Source organism: Bactrocera neohumeralis, chromosome 5, assembly GCF_024586455.1.
Source record: "Bactrocera neohumeralis isolate Rockhampton chromosome 5, APGP_CSIRO_Bneo_wtdbg2-racon-allhic-juicebox.fasta_v2, whole genome shotgun sequence".
Lineage (NCBI taxonomy): Eukaryota > Metazoa > Arthropoda > Insecta > Diptera > Tephritidae > Bactrocera > Bactrocera neohumeralis.
Window position 1 is genome coordinate 9,107,998 of NC_065922.1, and position 25,406 is coordinate 9,133,403.

The 25,406-nt window shown below is 35.3% G+C and overlaps 1 protein-coding gene across 1 annotated transcript in view; it reads right to left on the minus strand.

Annotated features, from left to right (window-relative positions):
* Positions 1-218: 218 nt before the first annotated feature.
* The window catches only part of LOC126758539 (mitogen-activated protein kinase kinase kinase 7-like), a 31,346-nt gene continuing 6,158 nt past the window's right edge, over positions 219-25,406 (minus strand). The window contains exons 9-10 of the mRNA XM_050472853.1: positions 951-1,309; positions 219-890 (exon numbers count right to left, since the gene is read on the minus strand). Coding sequence (XP_050328810.1) covers positions 648-890; positions 951-1,309 — 602 coding nt within the window. The 3' untranslated portion in view covers positions 219-647. The remainder of the gene's footprint in view (positions 891-950; positions 1,310-25,406) is intronic.

Sequence of the window (25,406 nt, forward strand, 5' to 3'; positions counted from 1 at the left end):
GTGAACTTTTGTCACGTCATCTTATATCTTACTGCACAACTCGACGTGATTCATCGCAGATCAACATGCGACTTCATTAAACCAATTTTTGACGAACGCCCTCAAAGAAGAAACGCTTTTTGATTTAACTGCGCGATTTCCCTTCCAAAAACAAGCATCGAAACATCGGCCAATATTGGTCTCTTTTGCAAATCCGCGTATAAACCGTTTCTATGTGATTTATTTAAAAGTAATATTTATTGAAATATTGTGGAATTATTGACATATTTACATATATGTAGATAATATACACTTTTACATTATACGAGTACGGAATCACACAGGGCTTGTCGCGCGAATACAGTACACAAGACGACAATTGTCCTAACACATTCACACACACACACACACACACACATTAAATGCATTCACACATACTTATGTAATACTACAAACTTAGTTTTGCTTTAATGACATGGCTAAGGCGAATATTTTCATGATAAACACTAACGGTGCTACAAGTAGTCTACTCTTTTTTTGGTTTTATCTTCTTTGAAAGCTCACAGAATCGACTCACTTTGGTGAGCGCGTCACAAATTATTAACTAACACTTAAAATTGTGTAAATAAAATTATATAACCTAAATAAAATGGGTTTCGTGCCTCCAACTACGCATTCTGATTGGGCTGTATGACCACCCAGCCGTCGTCGGCGAGCGCTTCGGGCGGCTGCTGCTGTTGTTGTGCGCTCACACCACCGCTCGACGGCGGCATTCTCGCATTTCCAGCGAGCAACTCCATTTGTTGCTGCGTGACGTTAGCGCCACTCGGTCGCACCGCCGAACGTGCCTGCTCGGCAAGCAGGTTTTCGCGTTGTTGCTTCAGATTGTTGTAGAGCTCCAACAGCTCTTGCTGCAGAACAAAAATATGTTATTTTAAATCAGTGCATAATAGGTTGGCATGTGTGCTCACCTTCTCCTTAATTTTCCTCAGCATCTCTTGCTTCTTCTGTCGCTCTTCTGGATCCAAGCCTAGGATAATTTTCTCCTTGAAATCCTGCGCATAGTAGAGTCTCGTGTCCACCCGCAAATATTCTTTGGCCAAACGTCGGTGTTCTCTGTAGATGGCTTGTGACTCTTCGTTGTCGGGTATCGGCTGTTCGGGTTGTAGTTCGGGATCTAGCATTTCAGCAAGCGGCGGATCGTCGCTGTCATCGTTATCATCCACATCTTCGTGTGCGGCCGCATTGAAGTCGCTGTCAGCCATGGAAGTACTCGTCATCATCGGCTTGGTTTCGGTAACGGTGAGTCCCTCTTTGCCATCGTTCTTTGCTATAAAATAAAAAATAACAAAAGTTAAACATTTGATTATTATTACTAAATATATACAAGTAAACAAGTATATAATAAATTTTTTATTTGATTAAATGAGACTTAGTTATATTTGGTGGCGTATTAACCCGACTGGAAAAAATATGTCCTTTGCCACTATATATACCGGACAGCCAAGACTAAGGTGTCAAAACAAGACAAGACCATTCGCAACAAAAACCCAAATGCTTTATTTGTTAATCTCAAAAACTTTGAATATAATTCTATCTCTCCCGACTTGTTTAAACTAAACGGTGTACAAATATCACCCTAAATGTAGGCAACGTTTTACAACTTATATGCTGTACGATAATAAAATCTTATATAAAAAATATAAAACAATTTTCTTTATAACTTTATAAGCAGTTAAATAGTTATTTCAAGCTTATACATATACATATATGATTATGAGCCATAAGTTCTGACATCAGACCCTGCTAGAATTTTTATCCAGTCAAGGAAGTCAACTAGACAGTATCCTTCATAATTAAGCGAGGATATACTTTTGCTCTGAATCAACTGTGGAGTGGAGCGGTCACGTAAATTTAAAAGATAATTGAGATGGATCTTTGCACAGAAGATATAGAAAATCCTTTCACATAATTCTTAAACCCCAAACCAAAAATATTCACTTAAATCAAAAAGACAAAAAAATGATTATATGAAAGCACATAGTGATCGTTCTTTTTGATCGCCCAAAATAGAATATCTCACTAGATATAATTAGGAGCATGAGTTTAGTGATCACTAGACTTAAAGTCTTGCGTGTCTTTGTATACAAGAAAAGGTAAGTTGCGTCTCTGGAAGATCATTACAACAGAGATTTTGTTACGAAAGGAGTAAAGAATGGTCAGATAATTCTAATAATTCCAAAGATAAAATTCTACACGTCATAAACGAAAGGAACTGCCAAGCTTTCATAGCAATCGCAAACAAGGCCTTCCACTTCTTTGTTCATGTCGTCACGAGCTGATGTATTTTTCCGTCTCGCGCACTTTGAAAAAGTAACGTTGGGACAATATTGTAGTGTGTATTTCTATCACTTTTATTTGGTCGTTCAGTAGGTAATTTCGTTTGATGACAACAGCTGATCTTATTGAATTTTTTCACAACTTCACACATAACCGCTTTACCGATATACAATATTTCAACAGCTGATATCGAAAGGCTTCTTTGGGGAAAAAATTCTTAAACTTTTTGGAATAGTTTATGTTTGGTGCCTTATCGAAGATGGAAATTAGAAACAGCACATTCGGCATATTTTTCTGTTTTACTATCAAAAGGGTAAAAATACAGTTCAAAGAAGATGAAATTGTGTAATGTGTACAGAGAAGATGCGTTGCCCGAACGCCAAAATTGGTTTGCAAAATTTCGATCTTGTCGTCGTCGAATAACAACTCAAGAGATTGCTTAAAGATTAAATTTGTCTAACCCGACCGTTCGCATGAAATGTCTAGGATTAATCTCGAAGCTTGACATTTAGGTTCCTCATATTCTGACAGAACGAAATTCGCTTCGTCGCTTAACGGCCGTGATTTGCTTACCAAACGTCAAATGAGTTGTTTAAAAAAATGTAAAGGCGCAAGAGATCATGGTCTAAAAAGAATGAACCAGCTCTAGTCACTGCAAATGGCGACAGTCACCAAAAAAAAAGTTATGTTGTCTGTTTAGTGGGTTCTCAAAAGATTTTGAGATTTTGACTGACAATCCCGCTATTAATTCTGAAGTGTGCTCTGTTCAGCTGGACAAATTGAGTGATGCACTCAAACAGAAGTTATCAGAATTGAACGATTGAAAAGGTGTAGTGTCCCATCTGGATAATGCAATACCTCATACAAATTTGGATGACTCGGCAAAAGCTTTTGCCGCTTGAATGGTATGTGCTACCCCACCCACCATATTCACCAAACTTGGCACCTTTAGACAATTACTTGCTTCTGTACCGACAACGAGAGTTCGCTGAAGTTCAACTAATGAAAATATTTAAAAAGTGAAAGATATGGTGCTTGAAAATCATCAGCTTAGTCTTAAAGAGATGGCAAAAGATCTCGACATCTCTCGCGAGTTCGTTCGAATGATTTTGGTGAATATTTTGGGTATGAAACGCCTTCTTGCTCGACTCGTTCCGATAAAGCTGAATTTTTTTTTTTCAAAAACATTATCGTAAACAGGACCTGCTTGACCGTGCGAGTTCCGATCCCACATTCATGGAGAGAATTATAACTGACGATAAGACATAGATGAATGACTTTGACATGCAAGCAAGTCAACAATCATCGAAATGGCACCCGTTTTCAGTAGTTTGAAGAGATAAAACAAAATTCGCTAAACGAGCTGAAGGCCATTCCAAAAAGTGATTATGAAAATATTTCGAAGATTGGAAAAATCGTTGGCATAAGCTTATTACATCTGGTGGCGATTGCTTTGAAAATGATGATTAATTAAATATTTTACGTTTTATTTACAATTTCCGGTTACTTTTTTGTGAAAATATAAAAATTATAGCTAACTCAATAAAAATGCGAGTTATTATTCTTTTCAGAACTATAACCTTAGAATAGAATAGATGGAATAGATTATTAACGAGGTAATGCACCGCGACCTAGGGTCTATTGTGCCCTCTCCTATATCACATGACTTCCCAAAGTTCCAGCAGCCCGAATAGTTCCAGGAGTTTGCCGGGCGCTATTGAGGTGATGTGATCCCTGCTAATGTATATGGAACCCTTCTTCTACAGATTGCTGTACAATCCAGAATTAGGTGTGATGGTGTTTCCTGTTCCAGATCGCAGAACCGGCAGTTAGCACAGGAGACTATGCCCATTTTGAACAAGTGCTTCCTGAGCTTGCAGTGCCCTGTGTAGACCTATCTATCTATCTACTATAACCTTACTATTAAGTGTAAAAAAAACATTATTAATACATACTATAGATAATCCAACAACTGTGTAGATCTGTTTGATTTGCTGTCGTCATTATTGTTGTAGCATCACACATTATTTTCTTTTGTTTTTGTACACTATTTCGTTTGTTTGTTTTGATTTGCGTTGAGTTTCTTAATAAAAATTATTTCTCCATATTTGCAACATCTTTTTTTCACAATTTTTTACTACTTTATTTAATACTTTTTAAAATTTTTTAATAGTTTGTTTACTATTTTTGCTTGAGTCTTTGGTTTGGAGTTAAAAAACAATCTATAATCACAGGTTTGAAATATTAAAATAAAAGCTGTTGAATATTTCTCCGGTGACTCAGTTCAATGAAGATAATTCAATTTCATAATTTCTTACTGCAGTAATGGTGCAACAATTTTATTGCGGAAGTGATGGGATATTTTAAACACAAAGCGAAATATATATCATGGAGTTAATGCAAATAGCTTTCGTAGTACAAAACCATGTGTAGAATGATCTACTGTTAAAACACAAAAGAAATTTTGAGAAACAATAAGTAAGGCTTGATATTCGCCAAAGCTTGAAAGGGGTTTTGAGAATAGTACCATAAAGTAATAAATTAGAAACTCTGCCAAAATTATTATAGACGGTGCTGTTGTATCTAGTATTGCAGCAGCAGTCATTGTGAACTTTTCGACACTCGCAGGACTAGAATATAATCTATGAACAAATATCACAAGTATCAGCTCAAGTTCGAAATGAAAACAATAGATCTTTCATAGTGACATACATACATACATAGAGTAAACTGAACAATAGTCTGTGCTGATTGGAAGGCGATGTCTCCCAACTACTCGTTTACTTCTGCACGAATGCGAATAGAGTTGGCAAGGAGATGCATGGAAGGGCTTTAAGGGGTTACATGGATAAACGTGTTTCAAAAAATCGAATTATTATTAATAAATTCTGCAGCACTTCTAGAATATTGCCCTAAGTTCTCAAGTTTATCCGACTAATCGTTTCGGAGATACAACCTTTGAGAACTTGTGCGCTTGCAGCTAGCTAGGCTAACTGCGCCGTCCTTAAACGCGTTTTTTCTCGAAACTGTGTTTTTGAAGTCGGTTGAAAAGGTTTCTCGAGAACTACTCAACCGATCTTCATGAAATTTTACACAGGTCTTTGAGATACAATTCTTAAAGACTTGAACGAAAGAATTTTTTTTGATTACAATTATTTGAAAAAAAAATGTCGCGAATTTTTTACTGAAATTTTAATTTTTTTTTTAAATCAAAGTTTTTTTTTCCTGTAAGAGTTATCCTGCCAACGCGGGCGCATCTTTTTCCCGATTTCAGGATTTCTTTGCTAATAGTGTAAGTTTGTAATAGTAAAAAATTCGAATAAACTAATTATTTTTATATGAGAAAAAATTGTTGAAAAAGGCTTTTTTACCCGAGGAAACCCATGTAAACCCTTAACATAAGTTACCAAAAGAGATACAAAAATAGACTGAAATTAACATTCCAATAAGGACATCGTTCAACAAATATATATTTTAGACAACTACAACAATAAAAAGTATTTCGAGCTATATTTGAAGATGAGTACTCTTCCTTGAGCTAACCGCCAGAATGATAGGATTTGAAAAGAGTTTACGATTATGCGAGTAAGATTGAAAGGCACACCTAGATCTTTTCCATTTTTTGATTGGTTATAACTTCAAAAATAACACAATAACGTGGTTTTTGAGTTGAAGCCTTTTAATCCCTGAGTCAATCAGCTATGATCAGTTTTTCTTTAAACGTGTTTATCTCGAAGCAACATTCTTTTTTCATTTGCTGAGACAAATAATCTGATCACTATCAAATTTGTTTCTGAATGTTCTGTATACAGTTCTCCATACAATATCCTAGCAGTTTTATGATCCGGTCAAAAATCGAATTTTGGCAGGCCAAAGACCAAAATTATTGGTACAATTCACTTTTTTCTCAACTTTTGAATTATATTTTTTTCGTCTGTAGCTAATTGTACGAACGATATATTCTACTGAAGGTCTTTCTTTTTTAGACTTTGCGCTTGGGGAAGGTCAGTATTACTGCAGCTGTGGAGGACCTTTTTTTAGCGCAGCCAGTGATCGCGTGAAACTCGAAAAATAATTTATTTTCTTTTCAAATATTTTACTTTGAATTCTTAAAATAAACTAAAGCTCTTGGTATTTAACTAATCGACTAACCGGATAGGGCATTATTGGAATAATAATATTCGGTTTGCAGTATCCAGTTAGTCGTAATTTGTCGACTTTTCGATTAACCGTCGTTTTCAACTATCCGGTTTACCCTTCGTTTTCGACCAAAAAAATCAAAGGTTGCTTGGATTCAAAACAATTTTCGTTTATTCAAATACTGGCAGTAGATCACCAACTTTACGACTAACCGGTACTAACCAGTTAATACTCATAGAACGGTTACAAACCGGTTACAAATTCGAAAAATCGCTTTTAAGGTTAGTCGAATAATTTTAAGAGCCTAAAAAATAACCTTAAAATTAAAAAAAAATATGCAGTCGTTTTATTTTATTCCCAAAAGCCGCCTTTTTATAGGCTCTCATACCAAGTATGCTTCTTAAACTTCAAATTCGGTACTCAACTCCGAAGTAAGTCCGCATTTCCGAAGTAATGCCTTTAATTTACAGTAATAATTGTACACATTAAATAACTAAACTGGCTATTTGGAGCCTAAGGACCTCGAAGGTAATTAAAATGCAATCGAAAAAGGGGTAAAGGAGCACATTTTCGGCATTTAAAAAAATTTTAATAACAAAAGTTCCGACAACCGTATTATATCCGACAGCATATTTAATAAAATTAATTAAAATATAATTTCTTTTTAATTTATCCAATTTTTAATTTTTTTTTGCTTTATAGTATTTCGCACTCAACACAACAAATCATTAAAAGCACACATCTCCACATTCACAAGTTTTTGTTTACATGCGTGTTGCGCGGCGCGATCAGGAAAATCGAAAAATCGATTGGACACAAATTATGTAAAGCAATTCTAGCACTGCTTTTACACATACAAACACACAGATGCCAAACTTATTTAATGATTTTTCGATAATTCGAAATCAGTATGAGTTTTGCACTAAAAAGTTCGAACTAAACAGTTATGAGAAATATTTCGATTTTCCTTGCGGCACAAAGATTCTAACACCTGTATGTATGTACATATGTATGTGCGTAGGTGAATAAATGGGGCAATTATTTAATGGATACCGCGCCGCGTACAATTCGAACGCCGACGAAAATTCTTCGTACAATGTACACAATCACGCTCGCTCACAGACTGAGACTAGCCGTGCGATCTCAACGTCGCCGACAGCAAGAACAATGAGCTATGAGTGTGGCAACGGATGCGGATCAGCATCCCCAACGAGATTTCCACTCCACGTCCACACATAGAGCCAAGTAATTACACAATTATGCACATTGGCGTTTGTCTGTATGTATGTATGTACGTGTGTATGTGAGCACGTGAAGTCGTGAGTGACGGAGAGCCATAAGGAGCTCATGCAAGGCGGCTCTTCTCAATTTGGACAGCGTTGACGTCATACAAGAAATACTGTGAAGGTATGTGCCCGCTGACGACTCATCACAATGAAAATTAGTCGTACGCACAGTGTGGCAAGCATGCTTAAAATGTGGTTAATTTTTTTTTTTTTTTGTAAATAAAAATAATAATATTTGGGAGCAATCAGCACATAAGAGATGGCTGGGATTTGAATAGCATCCCTCTTCGGGGTTAAAATGGGTTTTTACTGATAGAGGAGGCTCTCCAGATAAATATCTCAAAAACCAGCGGCAGCAATGCACATATATTTTCTTGATCTGGAGGACCTGCTCTATCCGTTCATACCCATTTTAACCCGAAATCGAAGGGTGATGTTCTAAAATTTACCCCAAGAGATAATTAGCCATGCTGTGTGGGTTCCTAAAAGTCTTTGCTAAGTTTGACTTTAATTCTTGGTCATTAGATTGATCTGGAGATTTGAATTTTTATTTTTGAGCAATGAGAGAAATTCTCACCACTAATTTCTCACTCAATCTAGAGTCGCAGACGGACAAGTTTTCTTTCGATTTTCGAAAATTACGTAGTGAAAACTATACTGTGCACAAAATTTCGCTTGTTGAACAAAATAAATACATTACAATCTAGGTAATAGCGACGACAGGAGTGTGATCAAAAAGCAAAGTTGTGAAAATTAAGACTTATTGAAAACATATGAGTGCAGATGAAGGAAAATTTTATAATTTGCGGGCTCTTAACCCGTCGATAAACACAACGAGTCAATATGACCGAAATATAAGTGTTATACAGTGACAGAAAATGATTCGCAAAACTGTTATGTGGAATGCTGTTGTGTTGACAGTCCTTAGCCGGATACAAATCCGGTTCATACCGATAACGAAGACCCGAGCATCGTGATCCTTGCGCAACTTCGTTCTGGATACTGTAGTAGGTTAAACTCCTACTTATCCAGAGTAGGCCCCCGACATACATACCCAATATATGGTCTGCATGCAATGAGTCTCCGAATGACACTGGCCACCTCTTTGCATGCCCCACAAACCCCACTCATCTAACACCCCTCTCCCTTTGGTCAGACCCGGTCGAAACAGCACGTTTCTTGGACCTTCTGTTAGATGACATCGACGACAACTTGGCAAACCCTTACCATCCTAACGGGTACTAGATACCCATTAGGACAACAACAACCCCGGCATCGTAGGAACATACGGAGATATGTGTTTTTTTATATTCTGGGTTTTTAAGCGGAATAAGTACTGTCTGCTAATATCCAACTCATGATATCGGTTGTCTAAATCTTAGAACCAAAACGGATATCGAGAATTGTTATAAAGCTTTTAGTAGTGGGCTTGGCTCGTTATAAAGCTTTTTGTAGTGGGCTTGGCTGATAGGCTAATAATTTCAAGTTTTTTGTCTAACAACTAACCAACAGTTCAAAGGTCAAAATCACTTTTTTATCTCAAGTACCGCCCTCTCTTCTACCTTACTGCATTCCAATCAATACACAGATTTCACGATGTCCATCAACCGGCTGTCGCTCACGAATTGAACGTGCGGACAACCAACCACCAGAGCCACTAGGGGCCAACGTCACGACGGACACTGACGCGCATATTGTTTTCACTTTTAAAGCTTAGGCATTTTGTTCTTGTACTTTGTATTTGGTAGGTTTTTTAGAAAATATTTATTTAGAAAACATGCTGACGTGTCAAAGTGATTTCTAAATTTGGGACAAGAGCCAGCGCAAACAAGTGATCAACGACAACTTGGGAGCGTTCATTTGACGTACATACATACATATATATTATTGTATGTAAGTAGATATGTGCTAGGTACAAATATTTACAAGTACATATGTATGTAAGACCACTTTGGTATGTGGAAATATGTACGATAATAATCACAGAGATGCCAACGTAATGGAAAATAGATTTCATGTAGCGAAATTGATTTTAAGAGGTTACTTTGGCTTGGTGGCTTCAGAAAGGAAGACATTTTTACTGTACTGTATTATTTAATTCTATTAGATCTTTAGATATTCGTTTGAAATCCAACGCAGAAGCGCTCTTGTCAACAGGTGCTACTTTGGACCTAGTAGGCGATTGAAAAGTAAAGTCCTCTTTGGACGAACAAAAACCAAACTCTATAAGTCACTCATTATTCCCGTCCTGCTATATGGTGCGGCGTCATGTACAATGACATCATCTTATGAGTCGGCCTTAAAAGTGTTCGAGAAAAAGGTTTTGCGGAAGATTTAGGGTCTTTTGCGCACTGGCAATGATGAGTACCTCAATCGATGCAGCGAGTTATATGACGACGTTGACATAGTTCAGCGAATCAAGGACAGCGGCTGTGCTGGCTAGGTCATGTTGACCGGATAGAAGATAACATTCCAGCTTTGAAGGTTGTCGATGGAAGCAGAGTAAGGAAGACCTTCACTCCGTTGGAGAGATCAGGTGAAGAAGCACCTGGCTGAACTTGGTATCTCGAATTGGCACCAAATTGAGAAAAGTAGAAACGATTAGCGCGCTGTTGTTAACTCAACTATATAACCTCTTAAATATGGAAGTAGAATCGATCGCTTGCAACGGAATTGCGTTGCACAACAAAATGCGTCACGCTAACAAGGCGAACTACAAAGAGAATAATTACAAAGTGAGTAATTTTATTTGCTTTGAAATAAATTGTAAGTTTGAAATCTTAGAAATATACATATTTGAACAGTGCTGCCACTTGTTAAAAAAAATATGTCAATAAATTTGATAGGATAAATGATAACAAATGGAAAGTTTGTGAGAAATTTTAAAACTGAAAATTTTTTTTCAAGTGTTGCCATCTTTTCACTTTTTTTCAATTAAAATAAATTAATAAATCGAATAATGTAGAAATAAATACATTGAAGATAGTTTTATCTGGAATTTTTTTTAGAGAGTTGCCACCTTTTTAATTTTGTCAATTCAAAAAAATTTACATGAATTCTTAAACCCAATAATGTGGAATTGAATGCATTGAAGATAGTTTTATCTCTGAACTTTTTTTTACAGAGTTGCCATCTTTTTACTTTTGTCAAATGAAATATATTTACACAAATTAATAAATCCAATAATGTGGAATTAAATACAAGATATTTTTCGCTCGGAATATTTTCTGGTTAGGGTTGCCGGTCCAAAAAATTTGTGAAAATAACAGCATTACAGTATTGGAATATATGAATTTTAGGGTTGGTCCAAAAAAGGAATACATTTGCGCTTGGTACTCTGAAAAACAGGTAGGAAAATCTCTACAGGTATGAGCTCTGGTTACAATCGACCTTTGGTCGCGATGCAATCCTCGTCTATTTATCTTAAGTATGAGCTTTTAATTGTAACGGGAAAGTCCTCCCCTTCACATTTCTTATGTTTTTCTTATTATTATGTAGTAAAATAGCTTGATTCCAACTTCGTGAAAAATGTCTGGTTTTGCTAGAAATTGAATGCTCTACAAAATAACGGGTGACCCAAGTAGAGTTAATCTTTTCAATAACATTTTTAAAAACGCCGAAGAATGTTCTTTCGAATAATAGAAAACATTCCCGTTAAATTAGAAGTTTTTGTGTTTTTTCTTAAAACTTCGAAATGGATCACCTTTACGTTTCTTACGTTTTTTCGTGAACCTAGCCGATTAAAAGATATAAACGGTTGAAGCTTGATTATTTTAAGGACATTTTTTTTGCTTTGCAAAACTCACAGTTTCGGGAATTTTTTTCGGCCCGCCCTAATGAATGGTATTTGAGAACTCAATGTTGGGAAGCATTTTCAATGGAAATCGACTTCAGTTAAGGGGTTATATCTTTCTGTTAGCGTTAAAAAAATAAAAAATAAAATCACGGTCACCGTCAAACACCTTTCATGGAGGTATTTCTGGAGATCTTAGCTTTTATTTTTATTTAAATAAAATATTGATATAAAAAACCTTAAGTCAAGTCAATAATTTGATTCCTAAAATATAGTATTTGAAGTTCTAACAAGAAAAAAGTGGTTTTTAATCTCTATCTTGATATCTCTTCACTGTTAATACCTTTCTATTTTAAACTCGATATTTGTGATACACTCATTGAAATTCCGCTTTGTTTTTGTAAAACTAGAACGGTAAGTGTCAAATATATGAAATAAAATACAAGATCTAAAGAAATATCATATAAGTTGTTGTTTAAGAATTTCGTTTTTTTGAAAAAATATTTTAAAAATACAACATGTAACTTACATACCTAAAATTGTCTCTGATTCACCGCATTTTTTTATTTATTTTTTATGATTTACTTTTTTTAGAAATATGAGCAAGTTATCAGTTTTATGCCTCGACAACTTTTCGGAAAACTTTTCTTATAAAAACCATAAATCTTTTATTTTATTTTAATTAATAATAAAAGCACTAAACGCACATCTGCTTGCATTAATTTGTACTAATATGAAAATACACATTTCATTTCGCTCGCAGATCACCTACACAGGCACAACACAGCTCGGCAATATCCTTCTAATTAATCGCGGCGATAATGACTCACTCGGCGGTGCGACGCGTAATAGTGCGTTGTGCGTTGTGAAAATCGCGCTCGATCTCCTCTACGTGCTATTTTCGTTCATTGAATTGGTCCGTGGCGTTGAACGGCTCACTACAAACATAAATCTCAATTATTGGCCGAGAAAACCCCTCATGAAATTCGTTATGTTTGTGCGAAGTGAAAGAAAACACAAACTTTCCTATTTAAAGACTATTTATTAGCAGATTTAGCCATTGCATGCATATGTCAGTACAATTGTGTATACTTTATGTAAGTGTATACACTTATACATATGAAAATACATGAAAATTCAAATGTTTTTGAATCTGTTAATCTTTTGAACTGGCGGCCACACTTTTACTTTGCAGCAAGAAAAACTATAACTTTTTCGCCTTTGTTTGTGTTTGTTTATGCGATAAACCGAAAAAGCAAATTTGAAAAATCGAACAAATTTCCTAGAAGAATGGAAAGTGTTTTACGATTGCGAGGTATTTCCAAAAACTGGAGAGTTTAGTTAATTTTCGCGGAATTACACTTTGTAAAATAAAGGTTAAAGTGGCTATACAGAGCTATATATAGCACGACATTGTGTAGAGAAAAATCTTTTCAAACCGACGAGGAGTTATAAGCAACAAATGGTAGCGTATCAGTCTTTTGGAAACTAGAAAATATAACATACATATAGGTTATAATAATAGATTGAACATTTTGGAGATTTTAAAGCAACATGGCTATCTTTTCAGTGCTTTTTCGACTTCAAAATCCTTATCTTAAAACAAGCAGTCTAAAGGAAACCTTTGGAGATATGTCGATCCCTTCACGATTAGAAAATAGGATAAATTCTTAACTTGTAACCCAGCATTCATTATTGGATAATATTCGACCGAACAAATCACGTCCAGCACACAGTGAAGAAAATATAGAAGCCGTAGCTGAGAGTGTACGAGTACATTAAGACCGCGGAGAGTCGATTCGCCGACGTTCGCATTAACTCAGACTGACATATCGAACGGTGCATTTTAGATCGAGATCTTAAATTGAAAGCGTACGAAATACAGCTTGTGCAAGAACTGAAGCCGCTCAACCTTCCCAAGCGACATCGCTTCGCTCTATGAGCTCTAGAAAAAATCCAAGAAGTTTTCAACGGAAATTTTGTCAGCGATGAGGTCCATTTCTGGCTCAATGGGTATATAAACAAGCAAAATTGCCGCATTTGGGACGAAGAGTAACCTGAAGATATTCAACAACTGCCATTTCATCCAGAAAAAACAACGGTTTGGTGGGGCTTGTCAGCTAATGGAATCATCGATCCATATTACTTCAAAAATGATGCCGGTGAGAACGTAACCGCCAATGGCGACCGTTATCGCGCCATGATAACCGACTATTTGATGACTGAAATTGAAGTTCGCGATCTCGGCGACATTTGGTTTCAAGAAGACGGCTCTTCTTCTCATAGATCTCATCAATATCTAGCCGTCTTCTTGAAACCAAAATGTTGCCGAGATTGCATTGGATTTATTGTGAGAACACTTCGGTGAGCAGATAATTTCACGTTTTGGACCGGTCGATTGGTCACCAATGTCGTAAGATATCATACGGTAAGACCTTTTCCTGTGGGAATATATAAAGTTTAAAGTCTTTGCGAAAAATCCCGCTTCGATTCAGACCTTAGAGCAAAGCATCACGGGTGTCGTTTGATCGTTACCAGTCGAAATGATCGAACGAGTCGTCGAAAATTGGATACAACGGATAGACCATCTGAGATGTAGCTGCGGCCAACATTTGAAAGAGATAATCTCAAAAAATAAATACAAAATAATGTTCTTTCGAATGATAATAAACATTCCTCATTAAATTTGACGTTCCTGAGTTTTTTTTTTTTAAGTAGGGAACTTTGAAATTATTCGCCATTTATATACGAGTATGAATATTAAATCGACATATTTAACATATCCAGCAACATTTCTGAACACGAAATGTGTATTCTTCATGCACGATCTGTTTTGTCATATTTTGACACATTTTTGACACTTTCAGTTCATACTCTTGTAATTAACACACCCGCGAAGTAAACTTCCTACTTTTATGGAATTTATGCAAATCACAAATCAAACCTAATATTGACTTATGTGTAACTATCGTGATTCACGACCTATTAACGATGAATAAGTGGGAAAGAACGCAGCTGAGACATGAGACAGTAATAAAAACAGAATTTACGAGGATGCGTAATTAATATTACACATTTCGAAGGTATTTCCAAAGTAGCTGATCAAATTATATTAACAATAATGCAATAAAAATTAATAAGCTCAATTTATAAATTTAGTGACCACCGCTAAATGACTTATCACTGAAAGTGTGAGTTCTCGCACTGTAAAATAATTACTCAAGTTGCTCGCATGGAAGGCCTACTGTAAATATATGTAAACATCTATCTGTCGCAATTTTATTGCTATCTGCCCATATAGCATCTAATGAGTCATAGGAATCGTCAAGTTGCCATTGGTGGTTGCTCATCCTCATCTTCACAGACCGTAGACAAATATATGTGTGTGTGTGCGGTGCGAGATTTTTATCCGCTGAATTTCGAAAAATTTTAATATAGACACGTAAATGTAAACAAAGGAAATAAAAAAATGCGATATTTTTTTAGGTTGTGTATACCCAGCTGGAAAACTTGTTGTTTTCAATTTAGTTGAGGTTATGTTAAGTCTGATTAAAATATAAGTCTAACATTAATATCAACTCATTTCTCAATTGGCCGCTGACGTCAGAGTTGAGAGCTGCTCATAGGATCGATTTTCGTAACCGGAACAGATTCGGACTGTCACTCGATTAATTTATAATCAATTTTATTTTTTGCCGTGTTGCTGTATGCAAAGTGTTGTGGGTTGGTGTTTTGGATGCCTCTCCGGTTCAGTACGCATTGTCAGTCTGTCACGCTCCATACAAACGCACACATTCAACGCAGCTGCCAGTTTTCTTTCTGTCAGTTTCATACTTTTCCGCTACGAAATCAACGTACCCATTCTGATGCCGTCTTAGCTGTCGTTGCGGCCTATATCCAAATCATCGCCAAGGAGATTATTGAAAAACTTGCATTTCAAATCGCAGCATCACATAAGCACTCGGAAGTGTCTTATAACTTTCAGCGGCTTCCTCGAAGCAAAAATGCTCGGATAAAAATAGAGCAAAGCGGCCAAATCATGAGATTCGACGAATATAGTTGTTGTTTTTACAAGATTCTTGCCGTCATCAGGATAAATAACTGAAGATCCCAAAATCTCGTATGGATCGACTCAACACATTTCGGTTAATGTTTCGGGTATGAAGCGTGTCAATGCTAGACTTGTATAAAAAGACCTCGCAAAAGAGATGCTTGACAGCATAGCTGAGGACCCTACATTCATCAAACGCATCATTACTGGTAGCTAGACTTAGGTTTATCAATATGACGTCGAAGCTGTGCAGTAATACAACGAATGGTGCCCAAAAAATTTTCCGAAATTAAAAAAAAGGCCATCTCAGACATGCTTGTAATCGCTCAAGAGCCTGTTTTGAAGGCATTTTTTTGTTCAAATTTGATCTAATCAAATCTCAGCCATCTCAGGCGAGGGGAAAAATGGATTAAGTGTTGACATGCTTGTATTTGCTCAAGAACCTATTTTGAAGGCATTTTTTTATCAGTCCGGTTCAAATTTGATCAAATCAAATCTCAGCCATCTCAGGCGAGGGGAAAAATGGATTAAGCGTTGACATGCTTGCATCCGCTCAAGAACTTATTCTGTAGACATTTTTGTCAGTCCGGTTCATATTTGATCAGGTCAAATTTTATCAAAATTTCTCAAGATTTAGCTTTGCATTCGTAGGTCAATACAGGCAAACCACTCTAGCGTGTTCTTGACGTTTCCCAACTATATAAAAAATAATAATAATAAATAATGCACCAAACTTTGAAGCATAATGAATATAGAAATGGCAAGTACTATTTATCATTACAATTAATTTTAATTAAAACCCAAATACTTAGCATTCTTAGACCGCCCGAGCATACCCGATCCCGCGTATTAGATCGCCCGTGCAACACTGCTACTTTCTTTCCACTTTCGCCAAGTTGACAATATTTCAAAGCCAATGCAATAATTTACAATTTCACAAGCATCGCACATTAACATAAATGGCATTTCGACATGCATAAATCAACAATTATATTACAGGTAATTTCAATAAAATATCACTTTGTATGAGACATTCATTCCGAGGCAGCAGATGCGGCGCACTCAGCAAATTTTTGCACAATTAAACAATTTTCGTTCAGCGGCTCTCAACAATGAACAGACAAGCCTACCCAGCACACACAACCACACATACATACATACATCTATATACATATATGTGCATATGTACATATGTATTATAAATGTCCGTATGTAGTGCAAATCATTGTGATGAGTCTACAAATGCACTACCGCGACGAAGACGGAGGCGGCGAGAGGGGGTCGGTTGTAGATGAAATTTTTCATAAATTATTGAAATTGATGAAAAATATACTTTTCGCGCGCACCGTGTGAAAACTTAGAAAATTTATATAGTCATAAATATTTGGTGAGGAAAATTGCCGCAACTTTTTGCGGTTCAGAGAAATCGACACCACACACACACACACCTACATACATATTAACACAATAGTATACAAATTTACTGCAGTGCCATTAATTTGGCCCAACAGATTTAATATTTCGAAAAGTCTTTGATTTGGACATTAAGGAGACGTTCTACCAAACATACACCCATACATATACAATATATATACTTATACATAGGTATACACATACATATGTAGATATGTGCTAAATTTATTGGCGAGTGCGTTGCTACAGCAACATCAAAATATTTTGACTGGTTGAGGCACTTCTACACCGATGATTTACTGAAGCGGCGTAAATGTCGCTGACGAATCCATTTCGACTTTTCGCTGAGTCAGCGCAGTTTCAGCGCTAGAGCTATAGTTTATGGCCCAAACGAATGCACGAAAAATTGGTCGGAAAATGGCGTGTTCATATGTATTAATTTATATATTTTGAAGTAGATATAGCAACTACTTGGCCAGTTGGTGAAGTGAAAAAAGTTATTAAAAAATTTAGAATGTTGCCTACTATTAGGCGCATGAGCTGAGGCATTAGTTAAGCTACTTAAACGTATAACTCTATAGGTCTCTTATTTAATTATATCTGCATACATATAAACACATAACTTGCTTTCAATTTCTTACTTCAAAACCTCATTAATGAATAACGATGCCTACAATTAGGCGCATGTGCACTTTAGTGTACCTAAAAGTAAAACAATATTCAACAGTTAAGAAAAATAAGTAAAAACGTTAACTTTGGTGGCAACGAAACTAAAATACCCTTCACAAATATTAAAGTTTCCATACAAGAATTTGATTCCGATCATTCAGTTTGTATGGCAGCTATATGATATAGTGATGCGATCTGAAAAATTTCTTCGGAAATTACACTATTGTCTTAGGAAATAATGCAATCCAAATTTGGTGAAGATATCTCGTCAAGTGAAAAAGTTTTCCATACAAACACTTGACTCCGATCACACAGTTTGTATGACAACTATATGTTATAGTGAATCGATCTGAACAATTTCTTCGGAACTTGCGCCATTGCTTTAAACAATAATCTTTGAAACATTTCTTGAGGATATCTCGTCAAACAAAAATGTGTTCCATACAAGAACTTGACTTCAGACTGATCAGTCAGTTTGTATGGCAGCTATATGCTATAGTGGTCCGATAAATGCAGTTCCAAACCATGAGCAGCTTTTTCGAAAGAAAAGGACGTATGCAAAATTTCAGATCAATATCTCAAAAACTGAGGTAATAGTTCTCGTATATGTATATAGAGGATAGACGAAAATGGCTAAAAAGACTCAAATTTTTGTCTGGCTAAGGAGTGTCAACTTGGCAGCATTCTGCATACATATTTGTGGAATAAAACATTCACACAACAATAACAACAACCGAATTTCTACTTTCGATTAAGTCATATAAATTAAAACGTCTAATATAAATTCATAAATATGTTTATGTGTGTTTCAAAATCATTTTTATTTCGATAATTTATAGAATTATAAATACGAGCATGAACATAAATGTGTTCTCTTTTAACTTGACTGCACGAAATTGTGCGTATTTTTGTTGATTTCTATAATTTAGCGTATTCACATAAATCTCCTAAGAATTTCATTTTTAATTTATGCGTTAATTTTATTTCTAATGTGACTAGTGTGTTTTTCATGGAATCAAACGATTAGCGGGAAAATTAGCATTATAATATTTTTAAAAATATTGGCATTATATTTGATTAGTTTCTTCAAAATTTCAAAAATTTTGGATATGCAATTTTCGAAAATGAGTTTTCTTTGGTATTAGTCTTTCTTGGATGACAATTCCTATACCATTCGTAATTCGAAATCGGGTTAGATGGTTCAAAAACTTGATTTTCTTATTTCATAAATTATTAGTAAAAGTATTGAAACATATGTTCCTAAAATTTTAAATAAAAATTCCGATTCGTGATGTGAATAGCTCTTCTTCTTCTTTGATATAGCATTATTAAATTTATTTCATTGATTCAATTTAAAACTAGAGATCAACCGTTCTCAAAAATAAAATATATGGATTCGTTTAGTTGATTAATATTTTTTATAGGTCGCTCAATAACTTCTTCTACTGTGAGTAGTTTTCAATCTCTTCAGTTTGATATACATATGTACATATGTATGTACATACCACTATGAGCAAAAAATAGTAAGACTGTTCAAAATTTTAAAATTCTTAATTTAATCTTCAAAATTTATGTCGTCTCCCTCAAAGTAATCACCCTTGACAACAATTTACTTGTGCCAAAATTTTTTCCAATACTCGAAATCGTTGTTAAAGTGAATTTCCGGAATAGCCTGCAATTCGTGTAGCGATTCAGGTTTAATGTCTTCAATAGACTCAATACTGTTTGACCTGCCTTGACGTTTTTCGGCTTCAGCTCTCCTTTGCACGATATTCGACCGATTGATCGTCTGCTTCCGGACCACAATCATAGATCCAAGACCCAACGTTTCATGACATCCTGGTAGTCGGAAAGCATTGTTTCACAGGCGTTAACGCGTTACTGTTTTTCGAAAAAATTTAGTGATTTTGGCACCAAACGTGCTTCCACTTTTCTTAGGCCCACATGATCTTTCAAAATGGTTTCCACTGAAATTTTCTATATTCCAACGCTATCCGTAAGATCTCTGACTTTTAATCGTTGATTCTTAAGCACCAGTTCTTTTATTTTATTGACTAGTTGATGATCAGTTGATGTTGATGGTCGTCGCGGACGTGGTTCGTCGTTAAAGCGTTTTCGATCCTCTTTGAATAATTTGTACCAATCAAAAACACTTGCTCGCGACAAACACTTATCACCGAGGGTCTTTTCCAACATTCTGAACGTTTGATTCCGTACACAAAATTTAATGGAGTTTTACTATTTTTTGTCCACAGTAGGATGGACATTAGATCGCGTTGATTTACAGTGTGTCAAAAATCGGAAGAATCGCATATGCCTAAAATATTCTAGGAAATATTCTGAACAAGTTTGTCCAAGAGACTATGAGTCCAAAACCGGTTTCGAGCCAACGATTTTTAATGCGAAGTTTTTTAGGGATCATAAAAATTTGTTCAACAGTTTTTGAGATATCCGAATGAAATTTAGTGGATAGGTGCATTTTGATATTGATCATTTGTCGGAATCGGTCGGATCAGATCGCATTTGTACAATTCCCCATACAATAAATAATTTTATTTAAATTTATTTTTATAGATTATTATCTTTTAAATGTCGCTTCAAATCGGTTTTAGACCCTAGTCTCTTAGGCAAAGTTGTTCAGAATGATCCGTACAACATTTTCCGCATACGCGAATTTGTGGAAAAAATCGTCCCGCTTACTATTTCACTTCTTTTCAACCAGATGGCAACTCTTTCAAAATATTTTCGATAGCTTTCTGTTTTAGTTTGATGTAAATACTGTATTTTTTATGTATTTTAAAAATTTAATCGCATTAAAAAATTAAATAAAAACAGGTGGCAACCTTTTTCAAAAAATATTTTTACCCATAACTTCTGTTAAAAAGACTTATAGGTTGAAAATATTTTCATATCTATGCTATTATTCATTATTAAATTTGTAAACATCTGGCAACTCTGCAATTTGTTTCTTGTAGATTTTGTAATATTTTATGAAAATATTTAAAAATTTTAAGTACATAAAAATTAAAAAAAAAAACGTGTGGCAACCTTTTACAAAATATATTTTTAACCTTTATTTTGTTCAAAGACTTGGAGGCTAGAAATTTTTATCTATGTACATACATATGTATGTATGTGTATTAATACTAGTGTTTAAATTTTTAACAGTTGGCAACCCTTTAAGTTGATTTTTTATTTAAAAAAAACCCCTCAAAATTTTTTTCCGAATTGTCATTATAGTTTGTAGTACATATAGTAATATTTTATGTATTTTAAAAATTCAAACAGGTGGCAACTTTACAAAAAAAAATTTCCAATTCTAAATTCTCGGTTTTTTGTGTTTATTTATATATTTCATATATGTTTAAAATATTTTAAATATATGGCAACTTTCTATTTTTTGTTTTTTGAGTGTAAAAAATATTCAAGCCGGTTTAACTTTCACTATGATGGCTTCTGTATACTGTGAGTGTGACGACATATTGTTTGTCACATAACTTCGTTGCAGGCAATCGATTTTATTGCCAGGTCTTAACAATTTTCACTTTAATGAAAAAAAAAAATTTAGGAAAGTATTAAGTTGTATAATATTTAAATTGAAAAATAATTTTCGTTTTTCAATAATTTATGTCGTCTTTATGACTGTAAACATTTGTATATTGTTATAGTTATCTAATATAAACATACAGTACGTATTCTTACAGATAAAGAATGTACTAAATATTATATATAGTATGTCTTTATGTATGTACATATACAAATGTATTTTAAAACACATTTCCGAATATAAAAATATAAAAAACCGATTAAATTTGGAAATTCTTTGGAGATTCTGAATACGAAGTCAAGTTTATGTGTGGCAACGCTGTGCGCTACACAACATCGTCGCAGTCAATTGATTTTACTTTGCTGCCTAATGAAATTCCACAGCAAACATGTAAACATTAGTAGCGAAAGCTGCTGCAAAACAAACGAACGTGTGCATACAGGGAAAAAGTGATAAAAAAATGAAATTTTTAGTGTGATAATAGAAATTGCAACGGTAAGTTTTTCAATCAAGTTACTAAATTCCAGTATATTGAAGATAGTAAATGTCATAGTTCGCGTTTCCACCAACACAATTTGTCAACAGCAATGGCGAAAACAGCTGCGGAACGCGCGAAAGCGTACAGAGCAAGAAAACGTGCAATGAAACCACCGAGAAGGCAGGCGAAGAGTGGAAAGCAGAGAAGCCAAGAATACAGGGAGAGGAAAAAATTATTGAAAACAAACGCGAACGAAATTTCTGACATAAACGGGGTTGCCGAACTACCAGCTGATGAGGAGGCAACAAGCAATTGGTCAACTAGTAAACAGACTAAAACATCGGCAGAACGTATGAGGGAATACAGAGAGCGAAAACGTGCTAGCAGACCACCGAAAAAACAAGCTAAAACTAATACAGAGCGGAGTCAAGTATTTAGAGCGAAGAAAAGATTATCGAGCCCTGACATTCGTAGCTTTGCTGCCATGTATGTTGTTGCGGAATTGACAAACGATCAGGAAACCACGAACGATAACTTTAACGACTTTGAATGCGCATCGAAGAGTTAGGGAGATTTAGTTTCAAAATATCCTTAAAACTTATCGATTTGGATGCTAAATTTCAAGTTTATGACACTCCTAGTGAAGCCTCAGTCTTTGAGGACGTAGTTCTAGGGCCATTACTTTTTTTTGTATTTTTAATTTTTGTTTTAGCTTAAGAAAGCATCCAGGGTATTTATGTATGTACTAGTTATATAGAATATAACAACGAGAAAATAAGTTTTGCAAATAAAGTAACTGTAATTAAGTGAATTAAGTCAAATTTCCCCAAGGTAGCTGAGCGCCATTTACTTGCTCACGACCTCTGGGTAGCCAAAAAACATACGTTTGAAGGTGAGCTAAAGTGAGAAGGCGGAAGAAACATTTAATACAGTTCACTCACTCAAAATAATGCGAGGAAAGTTTGGTGAACAAATGAAAGACTTGTAAACAAGAGATTTCCAAACAGAAACTTTAAAATGTCTTGGAATAATTATGGAGAAGTCCGTGAAGATCCGTGGGCTTATTGAATGATTTGTCATTGCATCTATTTTCTTCCGATTTTGACTGTCGTGTTGCCTACGAATGATGAGTAGACAAAAGGCGCAACTACCAGCGATCGAATGAGCCAACCAAACTCGTAAATATGAACTCGATTACGTTTCGGCGAAGGAAAATAGATCAAAGTTTTCAGAGGTAATTTTCAAAAAGCTAAAGAAATGAGTAAACTAGCCTAGTCTGGATAAAAATTTTGTCGAGAAATAAACCAAGAAAGAAAATGGATTTGGAGGCATAAAGTAAAAGAGGGCTTGGGTCTTCAACTGTGACCCAAATATTATATTAGCACTTTTATGTTTATAAATAAAAGTACAAAGTTTAGCAATGTTTTTGCTCCCAATTTGATTACGATTGACCAACTGTTCGCCACCGAAATGCCAGATGCTATTGCCAACATGGCTGGTGACTCATTGAGAGCATACTGAGTGATGGCGTGTCTTCAGAAAGCCGACCAAAAAATCCACACTAATAAAAAAATCAATCTACGATATATACATACATATTTAAAAAATATTTAATACATATGCATGTATCTATGTATGTATATAGAGAAAAGTGAATGATTGTTTGTGTTTTTATTTTGAGAAAAGTGGGAAACTTGTTTTCAGCTCGTCGCGAAAATCGTCACGCGGCACAGCCTCGCAGCCTCGGCGGCTACCAATAACAATATAAAATACCGCTACAAACACACACACTCAAAAATAATAGATATAATGGGTGATCCAAGTAGAGCCGCTTTTTCAATAGCCTTTTTTCTTTGGTGGATCACGCGTGAGTCGTGTCAAGCTGTCATGTTATTTTTGTTCAGTATTGTTCGACATTTCATCATGAAAAGACTTACGCCTGAAAATCGTTTAAAGATATTTCAACTTTATTACGAAAATTCTCATTCCGTAAAGAATGTGTTTCGCGCGCTTCGCTCAACTTATGGTCAACATAATCGGCCTACTGAGCGCACTATTGGATAATATTCGACCGAATAGACCACGTCCAGGACGCAGGGAAGAAAGCTGAGAGTGTAAACGAAGGCCGTGGAGATTCGATTCTGCACAGTCCGAGTGGCTGTGATCGGCGCCGAATCGAACGTATGGAACGACTTGGCACATTTTACGTCGAAATCTTAAATTAAAAGCGTGCAAAATACAGCTTGTGCAGGAACTGAAGCCGCTCGACCTTCTCATGTGAATCGCATCCCTCATTGAGTTCTTGAAAAATTCCAAGAAGAACTGACGTTTTCAAGACAAATATTGTTTGGCGTGGTTTCTGAGCTGGTGGAATCATCGGTCCACATTTCTTCAAAAATGATGCCAGTGAGAACGTAACCCGTGACATTTGGTTTCAACAAGACGGCGCCACTTCCCACACATCGCGTCAACCAATGGATTTACTGAGAGAACACTTCGGTGAGCAGATAATTTCACGTTTTGGACCGGTCGATTGGCCACCAATATCGTGTGATATCACACCGTTAGACTTTTTCCTGTGAGGATATGTAAAATCTAAAGTCTATGCGGACAATCCCGCTATGATTCAGGGCTTGGAGCAAAACATCACCCGAGTCATCAAAAAAGAAATGCCAAAGAATGTTGTTTCGAACGATAAAAACATTCCTCATTAAATTTGAATTTTCTGTGTTTTTTTTATAAACAAGTAGGGAACCTCGAAATGGATCACCTTTTACATACGTATATACATAAGAAGAAAACAAAAAATAAGAAATATCGCAAAATTCTTGTAGACAAACATCGCGGCTCATTTTACGACTGCCGCCAAATACAAAACCAATGAAAATTTCTCCGCACTAATAGTATTTTGGGCTTGTTGGTCTATGGGGCGGACCGCGAGCGACGAGGCTGCAATGCTTTGACTGCTTACGCATCTCGAAAATGTTTTTTGCACACATGCGTTGCAGATTTACTGCAGCGATACAAAATTGCATCGCAAAATTTTAATGATCTACGTTAATTCGGCCGCAGTGTTGGCACTCGCGCGCTCTTTTGGCTAGACCCCACACCCCGGCAGGCATAACACACTCGCGTAATGCAGCGTATTTTGAGTGCGCGCTGAAACGCAAATATGACGACTGTGAGGTTTATAGACGAGAATCTATAAAAAAATATATTTCAATAAAATTAATTTAATCCAATAAAGTATAGAAGTGATAAAATGTTATAATAAAACTAAAGAAAGGCAATAAATTAAAAAAATATATATATGAAAATAAAAACAAAGCAAATCATCGAGTTTATAAAAAATATAAAAGGAAAATAAAATAGGATATAAAATTTAAATAAAAGAATTAGAAGTGAAATTAAAAAAAAATATTTTTTACATATCTCTTTAGTCCATACTTTTCAAAAAAATATTCGAAAATTTTAAATGAAAATTTCAAATATTTTATGAGTTATAAGTTTCCAAAGTATATCCACTCAGTTCAACCAGCTCGATTAAAGAATAACTCAAACATTTTTTTTTTAGAAAAATTGCACTGTGTACTTTTAAAATACATACATACTATATGTATGTAAAAATATATCTTGAATATTAAAAAAAAAGTATACACTACTTTTTTAACTGTGTCCCTGAAACGTTTGCTTTACTAACCCTGTAACAT